We start from the raw sequence: 18,024 nt of genomic DNA, 5'->3' as shown, positions 1-18,024 counted from the left end.
AGAATAATATTTGCTTTTTTTGCAACAGTGCTACACTGGTGACTCATTTAGATTGTAATCCACTCTGATCCCAAGATTCCTTTCCACAGTACGCCTTCCTAGGCAGTCATTTCCCATTTTGTCTGTGTGCAACTGATTGTTCCTTCCTAAGTGGAGTACTTTGCATTTGTCCTTATTGAATTTCATCCTGTTTACTTCAGACCATTTCTTTGTGTGCTTCTTGCCCCTATCCCTGCCTTCATGATGAAATTAGGATTCAGTTTTGCCAAATTCCAAAGGCAAAATATTTGGTACTCAAATTTCAAAAAAGTGAATATGGTATGTACTGTCCCTATTCAGGAAAAACAGTGGGCAATGTTGTTGAACAGAAGCTGTCAAACAGTAAAGGAAAGGAATGTTGTAGAATTTCTCAAAGCACAAAAACATCCTACTTGTGATCTGTCCAATAGGGAGATCTTATAATGTCAGAATGAGAAACATTCCAACTTGTGTTGTCTCTTTTTTGTGTATCCACAGGGGCCTGCAAGTACTGCTCACGCCTGTTCTTGCAAACATTCTTGAAGCAGATCAGGAAAAATGCTGGGGATTTGACCAGTTTTTTGCAGAGACCAGTGACATACTTCACCGAAGAATAATTCATGTCTTTTCACTACAGCAAATGACCTCACACAAAGTTTATATTCACAGCTATAATACGTAAGCATTCTTTCCATATTTTCACTACTTCTGTCTTATCCAGGCAAATAATGCTGTGACCTCAGATCACATCAGTTTGACAGATTCAGTAGCCATTCCTTGACAGTTATCTGGTTGGGGGGAAGAGAAATGCATGATGATGATGATGTGTGCTGCAAGCTTGTAAGGCCTTCCCATGTCAAGCACTGTGTGTATATATGTATGTGTGTATGTATATATATATATATATAATATGATGTGAATAGGTGTACATTATTTCTTTTGGTCTGGCCTCTTATTGGTTTGTCCCTTTCTTTTTCTCTGTGATTCAGCCTTTGGCAACAGAGCCCAAGTACTATGTTCTCGAAGAAATTGTGACAGGACAAGGTCCCGCTCCTGTCTTCTGCTGTGTCAGACTATTTGGAGACTTTCAGTTGTTATTCACCACAGTGTAGTTTATTTACATTGCTTTCCCCGCCACCTTTAGAGATCTATACACCATATTTACAGCATCATATTACACATATATCACCCCTCTGCTGAGGAGACAGAAGAGATCTCTCTGTCCCAAGATCCTTCTTAGTTCTGGCTCTGTTAGCCTATATCTATAGCCCACATTGGTTCCTTCCTGTGGTTTCTTCTGTGTTCTGCATTAATGTGCCAATTAGCTCATTAGTCCTCTTCCAGCTCATTTTAATCCACTGGTTAGGCACAGTTAGGTCCATCCAGGGGGAATTAATTGATGTGGTCAGAGTGGTGACTCAGCCGTTTTGATCGCAGCACTCTGTCACAGGAATCTTTTGTAATGCTTCTCTTTGATCAGTCTTACCATTTTTAATTAGATTGCTTTTCTGTTTTGTATTTTTGTCTGTTTAACTATACACCTTAAGTGCCAAAAACATGTTGGTGCTGTACAAGAAACAAATTGTAAACTCTTCAGGGCAGGGACTTTCTTCAATCTAAAATATTTTAAAGATATGAAACTTTTTAAAGGATCTATTTTGTTTCTTCTCACAGTGTCATTGAGCTCCAATCTAGCTTTTCTCTTCACAAATTCCGCTTCTACTGTTCCTTAAGAAAAATCTGTCTTTTTATCATATGGATTCTTAAAAAGGGTGGATAACAATATTTGTAACTGGTTCAGACCTATTTTAGTATGTATATTCTCATGCTTCAGGGTGTAAGATGAAGATTTGTTCTGTAATGCACAGCACTGGACAATTGACTAGGTCAGCGTTTCTCAAACTGGGGTCTGTGAGGGTACTCCAAGGGGTCCACGGGCCCCACTGATCAACTCCTCCCTCTCCCTCCCAGCACCTCCTGCACTCCGGGGAACAGCTGTTCAGCAGCGTGCAGGAGACTCTGGGAGTGAGGGGAAGGAGCAGGGACAGGGTGCACTCGGGCTAGGGGGCAGAATCATGTTCAGGGCTGCTGGTCCCACTGATCAATTCCTCCCCCTCCCTCCCAGGGCCTCCTGCACACGGGTGAACAGCTGCTCAGTGGTGTGCAGGATGGGGGGGCAAGGATCGGGGATGGTGTGTGCTCAAGGGAGGAGGCAAGGAGGAAGAGGGGCAGAGGTGGAGCAGAGGCGGGAAGAAGTGGGATGGGGTGGAGCCTTGGGGGAGGGAGGAAGGAAGGTGGAACCTGGAGCTGAGCGCAGGACCTGGGGGTCCTCAAAAAAATTTAAATCAAAATGCGGCTCCTCGGGTTGTTAAAGTTTGAGAAGTGCTGGACTAGGTGATAGATTATGGCCACTAAGTATTATTGGCCACTGTTGGAAATAGGATACCAGAGTTGAAGAACTGATAGTCTCTAGTACAACAAATGCTTTATTTCCTGGTCACTAGTGCTCCATGATCTGCACTGGCTACCTGTGAGTTTCTAGTTTGCATTCAAGGTGCTGGGTTTGATATATAAATGCCCTAAATGTTCTGTGACTTCGTTTCTTGAGACACTGCCTTTCTCCTTGTGCCATACTGCCACACTTGCGATCAGTAGAGCTGACTCCATCAACTTAAAAGAAGGGCTGAGAGTAGAGTGTTCTCTGTGAGAGGCTCCGAGCTCTGGGTTAGGCTTCCGTCACTGGGTCCAAAGTCACCCTATTTTTTTGCCCTTCAAAATATATCTATTTATGCAGGCTGTTGCAGAGATGGGCCTTTGAGAGAAATCAGATGTGTGGAGAGGAGTTTGGGGTTCTGCAGGCAATTTAATTTAATTTTTGTAATTTATGCAGGAGTTCCCAGAATCTTAGGTAGGCTGCACACTGCTTATTATTTGTATAAATCTAATAAGTTATATAGGAACAAAACCAATACTTAATTCACTAAATATAAAAGGTATATTTAAAAAAACAAACTATGAATTGTTTGCACTCTGTTGCATTTTAGTGAATTTGATCTGATTGTTTCCTAAGTGTAATGTTTTTCTTACAGAGCTGCCATATTTCATGAATTGGTCTACAAACAGACAAAAATAACTTCTCAGAACCAAGAAATGATATACGAAGGCCGCCGTCTAGTACTAGAGCCTGGAAGATTAGCACAACATTTTCCCAAAACCACTGAAGAAAATCCTATAATTATAATAAGCAGAGAGGCTGCAAACATCATAGGATTAATCTATGAAGAAAGTATGTTGAAGTCTTTTCTGACTGTTGTTAAATAAACAAGATTAGGCTGCTTATAAATGTTCTTTGAAAATAGGATTGATTACTGAATATTTCTGACCTCTGATAAATATATTAAAATCTTGGATCAAGAGTTTGTCCATATTTAGGCACCTAAACAGGCCTGGTTTTCCTAAGTGCTGAGTATCCATCGCTTCCCATTGACATCAATAGATGCTGCTGGGTGCTCAGCACTCAGAAAAATCAGGCCACTTATTTTGATGCTTAAATATGCATTTAAAATCTAATTTTAGACAATTTTTTTTAAAAGTCCTGGTCCCTGAGCATTAATATAGGTAGGATTTAGTAATTTGCATAGAATTCTACAATCCTTTTGTGAACCACAGTATTTAAATAAGTTGAAAGGAATTTTATAAAATAGCACTCCTAACTAATGTTCTAATTTCCAGTAATTTCTGGAAATGCAGGTGTTCTTGAGCTCTGATTAGTCTTTCTAGTCTTTTAACAGAAGCAGTTCTTACTAAATTTGATGTTTCACTGAACACATAAAAGAAATGTTTCTAAACCAAAACTTATATTGTGTATGCACTAATGTATTACAGACTTATTACATATGAAATATAAAATAAAAGTCCATCTCTTATGTTTCAGTTTCACTTCCTAAAGTACATCAGCGGTATGACTTGGACAGTGATGCCAGTATGGCTAAAGTGAGTATTTATTTAATTAGAACAAGAATTAAATTGCTATCTCAAATAAACTAAAGCTACCTAATGCTGAATTGAATAATGCCAGCCATCTTGTTTGTTTTTTAATGGTCATTGCTTTTATAAGTGTGTGTGCGTGTGTGTGTGTGTGAGGGTAACAAATGACAAATATATATATTAGCTCTTTCTCTCAATTAGTACCTTATATTTATATTAAACTATGAGTTTTAAGTGGCTAATGATTGTAAATTGCTTTGAAGGCAAAAAGCGTTATATAAGTGCTGTGCATTATTATTCCTCATCTGCATTTTGTTGGTTATGATTTTCTTGAGGGGAAAGTCAGTGCTGAAGAAATTAAGGACCAAATCCCAAAATCATTGCTCAAGCAAAACTTGCATTGAAATCAATGGGACTTTTTCCTGAGAAAGGGCTGAATTAAGATTTATTATACTACAGTGGGTTTCAACCTTTTTTCATTTGTGAACTCCTAAATATTTCAAAAGGAGTTGCAGACCCCTTTGAAAATCATAGACGGTCTGCGGACCCCCAAAGGTCTGCAGACCACAGGTTGAAAACCACTGTTATAGCAGGTTTATATGTCTAATGGATTTATACAAGTTGAGTTCATTTACAGTGAAAGAAAATGTTTTCCTACCCTCCCCACTTCAGTTTTTAAGAAACGTTTGCTATAATATGCAATACAGTGCATAGTTAATGGTAAGTGAATATTTAAAGGGTAAAAAAATCAATTAACTGGTGGTCTTTCATAGTCTTATCCTAGACAAAATAAGAATATTTAAAAGTTAAGGTTATTGCAGAAAATCATCTAGTCTTATACAAAAATATTTTATTTAAAAATACCCTACAGGTTAGATAACTTTCAGATAAATAAGTTTTTAATCTGAAAAGCAGAGGTGAAAGTAAGCCGGTACGCTCGGGTGTGCCATACCAGGACCAACTTTCCCAGAGGGCAATTTAAAGCCCTGGGGTAGCGGCGGTGGGGCTGTGGCAGGGATTTAAAGGGCCCCGGAGCTCCAGCCGCTGATACCGCCCCGGCTCTTTAAATTTTCACCTGCTGCCGAAGCCCTGGGGTAGCGGCGGCGGGGCTCTGGTGGGGATTTAAAAGGCCAGGGCGATAGCGGCTGCTGGAGTCCCAAGCCCTTTAAATCTCCACCTGACCCCTGCTGCCCGAGCCCTGGAGTAGGGGTGGGCTCGGCTCTGGTGGGGATTTAAAGGGCTCTGGAGCTCCAGCCGCCACTACCACCCCGGGCCTTTAAATCCTCGCCGGAGCCCTGCTGCTGAAGCCCTGGGTAGCGGCGGCTGGGCTCCAGAGTGGATCCGGGGTGGTAATGGTGGCTGGAGCCCTGGGGCCCTTTAAATCCCCGACTGAGCCCGGCTGCCGCTACCCCAGGGCTTGGGCAGCAGGGCTCAGGCGGGGATTTAAAGGGCTTGGGGCTCCGGCAGCCATTACCATAGCGGAGCCCCAGGTCCTTTAAAGCTCTGCCAGAGCCCAGAGCCCCGGGGTAGCGGTGGCAGCCAGGAGCACCCAGGGCTCCTCAGTGATTTAAAGGGCCCAGGTCTCCTCTGCAGTAGCGGCAGCTGGAGCCCTGGGCCTTTTAAATAGCCCCTGAGCCCCGGGGTTCCCAGCTGCCTCTGCAGCTGGTAGCTTGGGGGTGATTTAAAGGGCCCTGGGCTCCTAGCCGCCACTACTGTAGCTGGACTTAAAGGGCCTGGGGATTTAAGGCCCTGCCTCTTCCGGTTGAGGCCACGCCCCCTGCTCATGACTCCAGCGTATTGGTAAATCCTTTAAGTATTTATCACAGTCTATGGCATAAGTAGTAAGCTATGAGTAATAATATCAGTAACTTTTAATTAAAAAAAAAAAGTTAAACTAGCTTCTGCTTGAGATTTTGTTTAGACGTATATCTACCTAGAATTCCAGGTGTTAAAACAAAGTTTGTAAGCAGAATTGGGTGGATGCCAAAAAATGGGACCCTACAATGAGGCCCTACAATTTTGAAAATGAATTATTTAAAAAAAAAATTCTTTGCATTCCTATACACTACTGAATACATTTACTTGTAACTTTCCAGAAAATTAAATCTGAACTCCCAAGAGTATGTGGTATAACTTTGATTATGACAGACTTATTTTCATGCCTAACAAAGACAGTGAAATTTCAGTGTAATGGAAAACTCATCTTTGCTTTAACTATGCTACCATAATAAGTATGTGGATTCCCCCCATACACACTAATTTATGGGCAAAGTTACCCCATTTTGTTTTACCATCTTCATGTTCTAATTTCTTCTAATATTAATCAATGTTGCTTTCTTGTGATCCATTGACTAGAAACAAACTACAGTGTTGTGAACACTGAATTAGTACTGACATTGTTTATTTCTCTGTCAGGGAGTAACAGGTGTTGTATGCTATGCCTGTAGAGTTGCCAATGCTTTGCTGCTTTACCAGGAATTAATGCGAAAAGGAATACGATGGTTAATGTAAGTGATTGGTTGAATTTTGCTGGGCATGGTTTCTTTACCAAGACTTGTTCTGGTTGTTCACCCCTTGCATAATTTTGTGGGCTTCCAATGACTTCTGAAGCTTTCTTCCTTCCCCTTGACCATGAGTATGAGTCGACTTTCACAGTCTCTCAGATGTTTCCTTCTCCCTCATCAGGGGAAACTCTGAAGACCCAGTTTCTGAACACTAGATCCTAGGTATCCATGTTGTTTAGTTTAATCAGCTCCTACAGAAGTTTGGATAATTTTAACTTAAGTATAGTGTCGGAACATATGACCAGCATGGACAAATAATTAATGAATTTCAAAATTTTAAATAATGATTTTGGTAGTTCATGTTGTTAATAGGATTGTGAAAGATCTCTCTAGCTACTAAACTATTACTGAAGTAATGTCCGCCAGAACATTGGCATAAAATTTTATATGACAATAATATGTAAAATCTTAGAGATATTGCTCTTCATTATTACCAGCCATTATTACTGTAGGCAAAGGTATGTGATAAGGAAGTGAAAACTTAGATAGACTGATGCTATTCTTTCCAGTGAAATAATCAGGGAAGACTACAATGAAACGGTGCACAAAAAGACAGAGGTTGTCATCAAGCTGGATTTCTGCAACAGGAACATTGAGATAGCTGGGAAAATGTGAGTAGAAACATTGTATTGTTCTTTGGAAGTAAATACATTGCACTGCCAGTGGCTGCTGGCTGAATTTGTAGTTGTTTCTTCTCAGTGACAGCTGTATTTAAAGATAACTTTTTTTACCATGTGTCTGCACACAAAAAAGGTTATTTCTTTTTAATTACAATTGTTTCACCGATGGCAGAGGCCTAGCACCAAGTGAGGACAGGAGTGGTCTTGGACCTCACTGAATGTTGTTCCTTAATTTAGTGGAAAGGAGAGTAACTGTTGAGTAGTGTGTATTACTCTTCTCTCCTTCCCACCTCCCTGCCTGAGTTCTCTTGATGGCTTAGGGAGCTACAGTAAAAGGTAGGACAAATAATCTAGTAGTTCAGTCATATGGTAGTGGCTAAAGCAGTAAGCTTGCCCTGCATATGATTTTAAAGATAAATAAAAGTGTAATGAAAGCAGGTTGTTAAAGACCTGGGCTCCCTGCTGCAGAGAGTGGATTTTAACATTGTAATACATGATTGTCTTTAATATTTCTATAAATATGACAAACAAAAAACTATGTTAAAAGAACATTATTAACGTAGCAAGTCAAGCATTCACAAGTTAGGAAATGCCAGAGTTAAGATTGCCTGTGCAGGTAGACTTGAGGTTGCATGCCTTAACCATGACACCGTCTTACTCTTCCTGCAATCTCCTGTCTCGTTCACTACATACCCTTCAAAGTCTGCTACAGAAGAAGCTGGGATACTACAGACAATAGTCTCCTTCACTATACAGCCCTGATTCATCCCTAGAGCAGGTTCGTCCTGTACACTGCAAGAGACAGGGGTCCTATGGAAATTACAGTACGTTTTAATAATTTGTATAGTCAATTGTCTGGCCACACTTTGGTTTGTTGTTTCGTTATGAAATATACTCGAGACCAAATAACCAATTCAGTCAGGTTTATTAATATAGTACAGGAAAAGGGTTCTGCACAATACCAATCTCCTGAGAGCAGTCCTGTGCAGCATGTGTGCTCCTTGAAATTAGATCCTTAAAGCCATCTTTTTATACTCTACCTCTTTACTAGTAAAAGGTACTATATACATCACCTGAAACTGGATTTAATTAATCAGCTTTTTACCTTGTTTATTTCTGGTACCATGGTGTACCCCTTTTATCTTTTGTTCCGAACCCATTCATTCCAGGTCATGATGCACCCTTAACATTATTCTGAGCACATTCATTCCAGGTACTAAGGGGGTGAAGACACCTCCTAGGCTTGTACCAGGATAAATAGGTTTGTGAAGGTAACTTCCTTTCTGTTGCTATGAGGAAACAATTATACCTCTACCTCGATATAACGCAGGTTTGCATACAACGTGGTAAAGCTCCGACAAAGCTCAGAGCAGTGTGTAAAGGGTGCAGGGCCGGGGCCGAGGGGTTGGATAAGGGGCAGAGGGTCTCGGGGGGGGGTCAGGGGCTCCCCCCCCCAGGGTCTGGGAGGCAGGAGCTGTGGGGGGGGCACTTTTGGGGCCCTGCAGTCCCAGAGTGGCCTGGAGGATTAGCAGGGGGCCGGGAGCAGCCCACTCCACTTCCCTCGCCCCGGCCCCAGCCATATCGCTCGGGGGAGCGGGCTTGGGGGAAGGATCCCCCCCGCACTCACCGGCAGTGGTGGAAGCGGAGCAGCCCGGCCCCAGCCCGCTGTACTCTGCCAGCTTCCCGCCATGGCGCTCCGCTTCCCGCCGCTGCTGCTGAGTGCCTGTCAGGGGTCGGGGTGTGTGGATAGGGGTCGGAGCAGTCTGGAGACAGGGAGCAGGGGGGTTGGGTGGGGGTGGGGTCCTGGGGGAGATTAGGGAGGGGGGGGGTCTCTGGAGGAGGCGGTCAAGGAACAGGGAACGGGGGGGCCAAAGCAAGTTCGATATAACATGGTCTCACCTATAACGCGGTAAGATTTTTTTTGTCTCCCAAGGACCGCGTTATATTGGGGTAGAGGTGTATATGATACTGACAGTTTTCCTACCTACTTAAGCCAAAGCTTTCTTCATCAAATGGAAAGTGTTATGGGATAAGTGAACAGGATTATAACAAATGCACAGGCTAATTTGGGCTAAATATCTGTTATATTAATGCTTAATATGTGTACTTAATACCTCATATATAGGTTTGCTATAAGTCAAGAATATGTGATCATGTAATTAAAAACTGTATCATAATGTATACACACACAGGGTCAAATTAAGGTTGTACAAGCAGCCTTAATTCTGGCATTGCCTAATTTTTGAGTGCTTGTTTTTGCAACCTTAAAAATATTATTTTAATGTACTGATTTTTGCATGATTGCCTTAATTTAAAAAAATCAAACTGAAAAAACAGAAATTGCATCTTGTAGCATCACATTGACACCTTTAGATCCACCACACAGACCTCCGCTGCTTGAGCTAAAGGAGTGAGGGCTGAATGCTCAAAGAAGTTAGATACCTGGAAAAATCACTCTGATTCTCAAAGCCTTAGTTAGGTGCATAAGTTCCTTTACAATGAATGGTAAGAGATAGGTGTCTTAGACTAGAGCCCTGCGCGGGACTATTTTTTTAAAAATCCCACTCCTATCCCACCTTGCATTACACACTCCCACCCGCTCCTGCATTGGTTCTTGCATTTTTATCCCGCTCCCACCAGCATATATATGGGATACACACACACACGCTCCCACCAGCATATATATGGGATACACACACACACACAGAATTCAGGCACAATTTTTACCACTAATAGAATAAAACAAATCTTGCTTAAACCATATAAAAATATTTTAACTCTTGTGATAATAGACATCAAATCTCTTTCTAGGCCTCACTTAAATTTAAATATTAAAATCTTTATTTTAAAAAAAGAGAAAAACTTGCTTTACATTGCTGAAATTCTATTTATGACAAACTGATGAGAGATTTAGTATTTTCCCACAAATTACCACAGTCTTTTATTTTTTCCTGCCCCCCCCCCCCATCATGCCCACAACAAACTACATTTTACCTGCTCCTGCTATTATGGCAGCAGGTCTTAGGACCCATGGGATCACAGTCCCGCTGCAGAGTTCTACCTTAGACTGCAATTCACAAAAGCCACCACACTAGACATGGAGGCGCCTAAGCTAGCCAGTGGAAGATGCTAATGAGAAGGGTATGTGCTAAGCCCTGCTCCTCTCATGGAGATAGGTGCCTGTTTGCGATTGGGTTGGGTACCCTCTTTAGAGTTAGATGCCTTACTCCGTTTTAGCAAGGAGCTGTTTCTGGTGGTGGTGCCCACCTTCTAAATTTTAGACCAATAGTTAGGGCACTCACCTGGGATGTGGGAGACCTAGGTTCAATTGCCATCTCTCTGCCAGAGCGGGAGGAAGACTTGATCAGACTTGATCTCCCATCTCTCAGGTTAGTGTTCTAACCATTGGGTAATGTGATATTTTTATGTGACATGCCCTCATTCTCTCCTGTTGAAGTTGTTGTACTCTGGATAAATAATTAGTCACTGGAGCAGGGGAACTGGATCCTGGGTCTCCCACTCATTGGGTGAATGTGTTAACCACCATGCTATACAGTCATTCTCATTCTTCTATATGCATTTTCTGTCACTTGCTCTCATTTCATTTGGACCCCATATGTGATTTTAGGTGGTTGAATGCCTATCTTTGTGCCTGTTTGTCAATCAGTGTGTGACTTAGTTAGGAGATAGGTGACAAGACACCTTCAGAGATGCAACTGTTACTCCTGGGGGAATTCTGCACCAAAAAATTTAAAATTCTGCACACAATATTTTAAAATTCTGCATATTTTATTTGTCAAAATAACACCATATAATCACACCAGTTTCAATTATTTTAGTAATTTATTTCAAAATACCTGTCAGCAAGTATGTCTGTAACAATACAGATAATAATAAAGATTCAGGAAATGTTTTTAGACAAATAGATTCCTTACTAGGCATATTAATACAGAATTCTGAGTAATAATTCATTTAAACTACAGTATAGAACCGTATTCCCCGGACCCCTCAGAAGCAGTGCAAAGACTTGGGGGAGTCGAGGTAACGGAGGAGCTGAGGGAGAAGGAAGTAATTGATGGGAAGGAGGCTGGGTATGAACTTGAAGGGTTGTTGGGTATGGGCGGGAAAAATATGGAACAGGTATTTTTGGGGGGTGGGGAGAGATTGTTAGGGAGCATCCCCATGCTGATCCTGGCTGACCCTTAGCGTCTCCCATTCAGTCAGGCACATGTGCCCCTGTCCCCATGTGTCTTTGTGCCCCCACTCAGCCATCCCCCTACCCCCTTGTAGCTCTGCACCCCTTTCCCCTCTGCCCATGTGTCCCTGCACCCTCTCAGCCAACCCCTCCCCTCATCTCCATGTGTCCCTGCACCTCCATCCCCATGTGTCTCTATGCCCCCACTCAGCCACCCCTTTTCCCCTGTAGCTCTGCACCCCTCTCCCCCTCTGCCCTGTCGTCCCCCACTAGCCCTTATGAGCCCTGTCTGACCTCCCAGCAGCCCCACACTGTCTGTCTCCCGACCTGGCCTTCACAGTGAAGGCAGGCAGGCTTTTTCTCTTCCCTATCATAGCTGGGGCTTGCCAGGAGCGGCTGCTTTGTCTAGCGCCGCAGCACCCTCTGGTGGGCAAAAGGTGGAACTGCAGAAGTTCTTTTCTGCTGGGAGCTGCTGCTCTGTTCGAGTGCCACTGCGCGTTCTGGTAGGCAAAAGGTGGAACTGCAGCAACTTTTCAGCTGAAGCTGTTTTCTGCAAAAAATAAAAAATATGCGTGGTACATGACATATGCACATGCACAGTGATGCAGAATTCCCCCAGGAGTAAGCTGTGTGCATGCTCAGAGGCAGAAATGTAGGCACCTAGGGAACTTTTAGTGCAAAAACTTAGGCGTAGAGCGAGTGTAGGCACCTGCAGGGTTTGGCAGGGGGTTTTGTGCATTGCCATGGTACCAAACTCAGGTTTTAGCTGTCTGTAATAGGGACATGGCATCTAACTCCTTTTGAGCATCTGGGCCTACCTGATAGCAGTAGTACATTGTTATCCTCTATGTGGACCTGCACTAAGGGAGGATGAAACGCTTTTCCCATTGGTTGCACAGATATTTGAGAGCAGAGGAATGGTGAGGCTCGGGTGTTTGGGGTTCCATTCCAGGCTCTGCAGAGGAGTGTGCTCTAGCAGATACAGACTTTTCTTCCCATTCCCCTGGAGCATGAACCCTTTTGCCCCATCTGACCCAACCTGACCCTGTCAAAGTCCTGTCTCTTTCTCATCCCAGCCCCATTCTCCTTATGTAGTAAGTGACCGTCTCTAGTCCTCAGATTTTTCATCCTGGTTCTAGTCTCTTTTTCTCTCCTTCCCCTCTCCGTGTCTGATCTGTTGCTCTCTTTCCTCCCCCCTCCCCTGGCCAAAGCCTCCACATTCCCCAGTCCTGTTTTCTCTCCCCAGGCTTCAATCTCAATGTCCCTACCTACTCCAGCTCCTTATCCCAGTCTGTTTGCCCAGCCGGTCCCAGTTTTACCCCTATACCCTGGCTTATTATATCTATCTCTCCTGCCTCCACCTTTTCCCCCCTGCCATCCACTGGTCTCTTTGCCTCCCCTGTTCCAGTCTCACCCCCCCCCCCCCCAAGCCTACAGTCCCAGTCTGCATCCCTAGATTCCTTGTCCCACCTTTTCTCCCATTGCTGGGCTGCCTCTTGTAGTCTCTGTATTCAAATCAGGCAGCTTCGTCTACCACACTGACTGGACCCAGTAGGGAGTGAATTCTGAGAATGGGAGAGACAGTCTCCCTGTTTTTATGTCTAGCGTCTGGTCCCTCCACGGAGCACAGCAATCAGAGCTGTAATTGCAGGAAAAGTACTGCTCAGCCCTGGGCTGGAGCATGCTCAGTGTGTACAGAATCTTTGGATATTTTAGTTGTTAAACTCTAAGGGTTTGTTTACACTGCAGCTGCAGGTGTGATTTGCAGCTAATGTAGACAGACCCATGCTTGCTGTACTCTAGCTAGCTTGCTAAGAATAGAAGTGAGGATGCCACAGCACGGCTGCACAAGCGAGTATGTACCCAGCAGGACTGGGTAGGTTTCTGCAGCCTACCCTGAAACCTGCACCATGGCATCCTCAGTTCTCTTTTTAGCAAGCTAACTAGAGTACAGGTAGTGTGGGTATGTCTACATGAGGTGCAAATCACAGCTTTACTTAGCATATGAAAACTTCAATTTTTCAAAGGCTTATAACTTGGTGAGGTTTGAGCAGATTTCCACAGGGGCAGCAAAAGGCACATCCCTGATACGAAGGCCACCTCAATGCCAAATTTCTAATAGTTTGCTCCAAAGTATGGTGATGCAAGTGCTTTTCTAAATAAATAAAAAGGTCACCAGATTTTTTTAACACAGGCAGACAACATGTTTTTTCCCTATCATCATTCTTGGAAACTGCAGAATCATTTTGGCTGAATCTTTCTGAAACAATTCAGTCTTAGGCAGTCACCTGGCATTAAACTTCAACCCGAAGGGTTAACGTTTAGCAAAGTTATAAGCAATTGAAAACTGGGTCTTATAATAGGAAGTGGTTGGGAAATCTTAATAGGCCATGCTACCAGCCCTACCTATCATATTTGGTTATAACCCAGGTTTTCCAAGATGTTTCCATAGTCGTTGGAGAACTGGTGCTTTATGTGTTTGACTGTTTTTAAGGGGTACAGTTCAAAAACAGATTGAGGTGATTACACCAGACATTTCAGCTGTCTATAGAATACAAGTAATGAGTAAAAAGCAGGAATGCTAGGAATGCAAGTAGTTTAAAACTTTTTTACGGTTCAGCGAAAATATGGAATGAAGGGGCAAGAGTCTGTTACTGAACTAATGTTTTGTTTGTTGTTTAGGGAAGCTTTTAAATTGATTGCTTCTCAAAGTTACACATAATTTTGGTGGATTTTTTTAACTTTCTAACTTTTGTTAGGACAGGGTAGACAATTGTATTAACTTCTTGTTTTCAGTTCTAGGAACAAAATAATTCCCAAAACATGTTCTTTGTTTGTTTAATACAAAAGTATGAACAGCCGTCATGTTTTTAACTGAATTACATTTTTATGGACAGATACGAGAATCTGATGCAGATCCACTTGGAAACAGAAATGGATGAAATTTCAGAGATACATACTAAACTATTGCTTGTAAGTGTCTAATATTGTAATAAGAAGTTCTCAAAATATTGAGTGTACCTGTATAAAAGTCCAAAGATGCAGTTTTGAAAGATGCTTTCTACAAGGAAAAACCTCTAGATTTTCTTAGCAGCTTTCCTCTTCTTCTGAGAGTTTCTTTGCATACGAAAATTGTGATGTTGTTATTTTCTAAAGAAAAATACAGCTGTGTTATCTGGTACTCTACCAACTGGAAAGCTCTATAAACCAGCATTTTGGGAGGGTGTATGGGGCGTGGGCTGTGGGAGAGAGTTTGGGCGTGGGAGAGGGCTCAGGACAGGGTGTTGGGGAGGGGTTTTGGGGTGCCGGATTTGGGTAGCGTTCAGCTCGGGCGACTTCCCGCAAGTGGCAACATGTCCCTGCTGCTCCTCTGCACTTCCGCCTAGGAGCTGCAGGGATATGTTGGCGCTTGTGAGGAGCTGCCCGAGGTGAGCTCTGCCCAGATCTGGCACCCCAAAACCTCTCCCATGCACATTCGAATAGAAAGAGCAATGTGTCCACTGAAGGAGTCATCCCAGATATCAGACACTCAAAAAAAATATCCTTAGCACCAAGCTTTAAAAAATCTAAATGTGCTTATTTTGCATTTCATTTGGAAGGATCCCAAAGTTCTTCACGTATTTTGTAAAATGTGTATGAATCATGTCACTACCATGTCCTTTGAAATCTACAGAGTTTTAAATTAAAAAAGGAAATTTTAAAATACTAAATAATGGAGAATTTAATATTTGTCTGAGGATAGTATTATAGCAAAGTTGTTCCTATTCTATAGGCTATGTAAATAGGAGAGTGAAAAACTATAGTTTTAATTGTCAGATACAAAACAGACCAGGAATATTCTTGTGGGATCTAGAGAAAGTGAAGCTTTGAGCCTCTCACAGAAAGAGCTAGTATGGCATATAATCATATCTAGTACCCTACTGGATTTTAGCTGTCCCTGTGCCCACCCTAACTCCCCTTTGTGGCTCATCTTGGGGATGGCGATTACATCTCTGCCATGCCAGGAATCTCATACTCAGGGTGATATAATGATGGTGTCTCTGATGGGCTCTTTGTTGATTCTCTGCTACTACTGGGCTCTTGAACCTAGTTGTCATGAAATAAAAACAGAATTTATTAGCAAATTACAGAAACAGAGAATATTAAAATAAAATGGTAGGCACATAATACATTCATCTGGGCAAATACCATGGAAAGGTGGGGGGTTTTTAGGTAGGTCGTGTGGTTAGAAAGTTATTTTTTATGACATTTGTAGAGTTCCATGATTTATGTTTCTCAGTGACTTCAGATCCTCCTCTGTTTAAAAGTGTGTGTGTGTGTGTACATATATAATATTTAGCTGCCAGCTCATGCAGACTCAACCTGGAATCTGAAAGTCAGTCTGAGTTCTTTCTGGACTGCCCTCCAACAAAATAAAGATCATGCAATAAGAATTCAGTTAATAGTTTTTTGATATGCAAGCCAAAACAAAAGTCAGCTTGCTGTCTTCAAGTGCTATTGTTTCTGTAGTGTTAACAGTGTGAATAAAAAACACGAAATGCATTGGGAGATCTAGAGGAAGACTATCTTACTGTATTTTTCTTGTCTTTTGTAATGTGTTGGTTGCAGCATTTGTATGGTTGAAGGTTGGTGTTAAGAGACTTCATGGAGAAAGAGTTTGATGCACTGAAGCAGGGAGGAAGTTCCAGGATTGGGCAGTATAGGAAAAAAAGCATGAAGATAGGTGAAAGAGAGAGACAAAGAGAAGATACTGCTTATTGAGAAAATAAATGTTAATCGGCAGAAATATTAACTCCAAAGAAGATACTTTTCCTAATAATGCCATATTTGTATGTTCTTAAAGTGAACATTTGAGCTGCTAAATACTTCATAAGTTGTCTAGGCATATTCCTATAGTTGGAGACAATTAGTGAAGTGAGGACTAGGTGGTGGTGGTGGTGGTATTATTTATTATCACTATAATAAAGTGAAAATGCACTGAATCCCATCTCAAGTGCAAGATCATTTGTGATTTTTGGCAATAGTAGTGGTGAAACTGTTGTTCTTAAGCAGCTTTCTAGCTCTCGGGGAACAATAGAGCCCAGTCTTCATGACATTGAAGATAAACTGTCTCCTGGTGGATTGCTGAGTGATACCTGGGCAAATCAGGAAGGCACACATCCCAGAGACAGAAAGTAAGTGACAACTTCACATTCATTACTTAAACATATTCTCATTTCTGTACTGACCTACGTTCATTATAATTAACCTTTTGTTTCCACCCACCCCCTTCTAGTCCAGAAAAGCTACAAGTATTGCTGAGTTCTATCACAGATATTTATTATCAGTTCAAGAAAGACAAAGCAGAACGTAGTAAGTAATTCTATTTTTAGTATACATTAAGAATAATTAAAAGTATAAAGGACAAGTCAGCCTTAAGTCTGTTCAGATATTTTTAGTAGTGATGGGGAGAAATGGCCAACCACAGTGAATATGTCCTGAGTGCTCTGTAGGACAACAGTTAGGAAAATAATCTGAGGGAACAAGTGAACCACAACTTTGGTTTTATAAATTTAAACATCTGCATTGAAAAAAATAAATGTCCATGCTTGCTACCTAATGCTTACTCAGACAGGGATAAAACAATTCTGTAGGATGATGGCTAAATTTAATAGAATTAAATCAGTAATATCTTTGATTTCCTCTGATACTAGGACTTCCTTATAATGAGGAACAAATCCACAAATTTGACAAGTAAGTGTTAAAATTACATTTAAAAAATATCACTTGTGCTAAGGTCCCTGACAAATCTTTGGCAGTTACCTTTCCTGCTGGTTCCTCTTCGATATAGATTATAAGCTCTTTCAAACAGCAACTTTCTTTCAATTTCTGTCAAGCACGATGACAGATTTTATGCATATTTGTTAATCATAATTATCTGCTTTCTAGAGATGGGGTAACTTTATATACCTTGAAGTGTGGATGTTAATTAACTAATTGGTCTTTGACTGAGGGCATATATGGGTTTGAGTGCATGTGTATGTAAAATATCTTGTACCCAGTAGACATTTTGTAATTCCTGCCTCCTTTCCAATTTGCTACTTTTAAGGAATGTCTATAGTTGATTTCTCTCCCTAAAGTGTTCTGCCTTTGCTACTACTAGTGGAGCTCCAGTGTTTTCCCTGTGGGGTCTCCAAGTGTCACTTGGGATCCTGAGCACATCTCTTTTTACTCCATACACTCCCAAAAGGAAATTGCTAGAGGATGGCATAAAGTATTGCTTTCTGTTCTGCGATTGCAGTAATTTCAGCGGTGGTGGTCTGAGAACTCAGCTCCTAGATCTTGGGTCTTTTTGGTGGCAGCAGAATTACTGGCTGGCCACTCCAGTCTTAATTGTAGCACTTTATCACTGGGTAGGCAAGTGAGCAGTGTGCATTTCAGCTGTTTCCTGGGTGGATGCCGGTTGTGTGATATTAATGAGAAAACCAGGTACTTTGTCCATATATAAACCATACAGGTAAGATTACCAACTAGCCATCATTCAAGACTTTGTTCTGTAAAAACCTAAACGCTGACATGGGAGTTGTAGTCTTCCAAAATTTCACATTCCATGATTCCACTTCCTAGTTCACACACACAAGCATGGTTAGTGCTGAGACCA

The 18,024-nt window shown here is 41.9% G+C and overlaps 1 protein-coding gene across 3 annotated transcripts in view; it reads left to right on the top strand.

The window, feature by feature from the left end:
* Positions 1–18,024, top strand: part of TBK1 (TANK binding kinase 1) — a 55,754-nt gene that overhangs the window by 31,045 nt on the left and 6,685 nt on the right. For 2 of the 3 annotated variants that reach the window (XM_084636089.1, XM_084636090.1), the window contains 9 exons: positions 517–696; positions 3,108–3,304; positions 3,953–4,011; positions 6,421–6,512; positions 7,079–7,180; positions 14,282–14,357; positions 16,434–16,558; positions 16,660–16,736; positions 17,078–17,117. In XM_084636089.1, coding sequence (XP_084492215.1) covers positions 517–696; positions 3,108–3,304; positions 3,953–4,011; positions 6,421–6,512; positions 7,079–7,180; positions 14,282–14,357; positions 16,434–16,558; positions 16,660–16,736; positions 17,078–17,117 — 948 coding nt within the window. The remainder of the gene's footprint in view (positions 1–516; positions 697–3,107; positions 3,305–3,952; positions 4,012–6,420; positions 6,513–7,078; positions 7,181–14,281; positions 14,358–16,433; positions 16,559–16,659; positions 16,737–17,077; positions 17,118–18,024) is intronic. The other variant, XM_084636091.1, reaches the window with a different exon arrangement.

This window comes from Lepidochelys olivacea (assembly GCF_965140295.1).
Source record: "Lepidochelys olivacea isolate rLepOli2 genome assembly, chromosome: 1".
Lineage (NCBI taxonomy): Eukaryota > Metazoa > Chordata > Testudines > Cheloniidae > Lepidochelys > Lepidochelys olivacea.
Note: the sequence above shows the minus strand (reverse complement) of the source record. Positions and strands in the feature narration are given on the sequence as shown.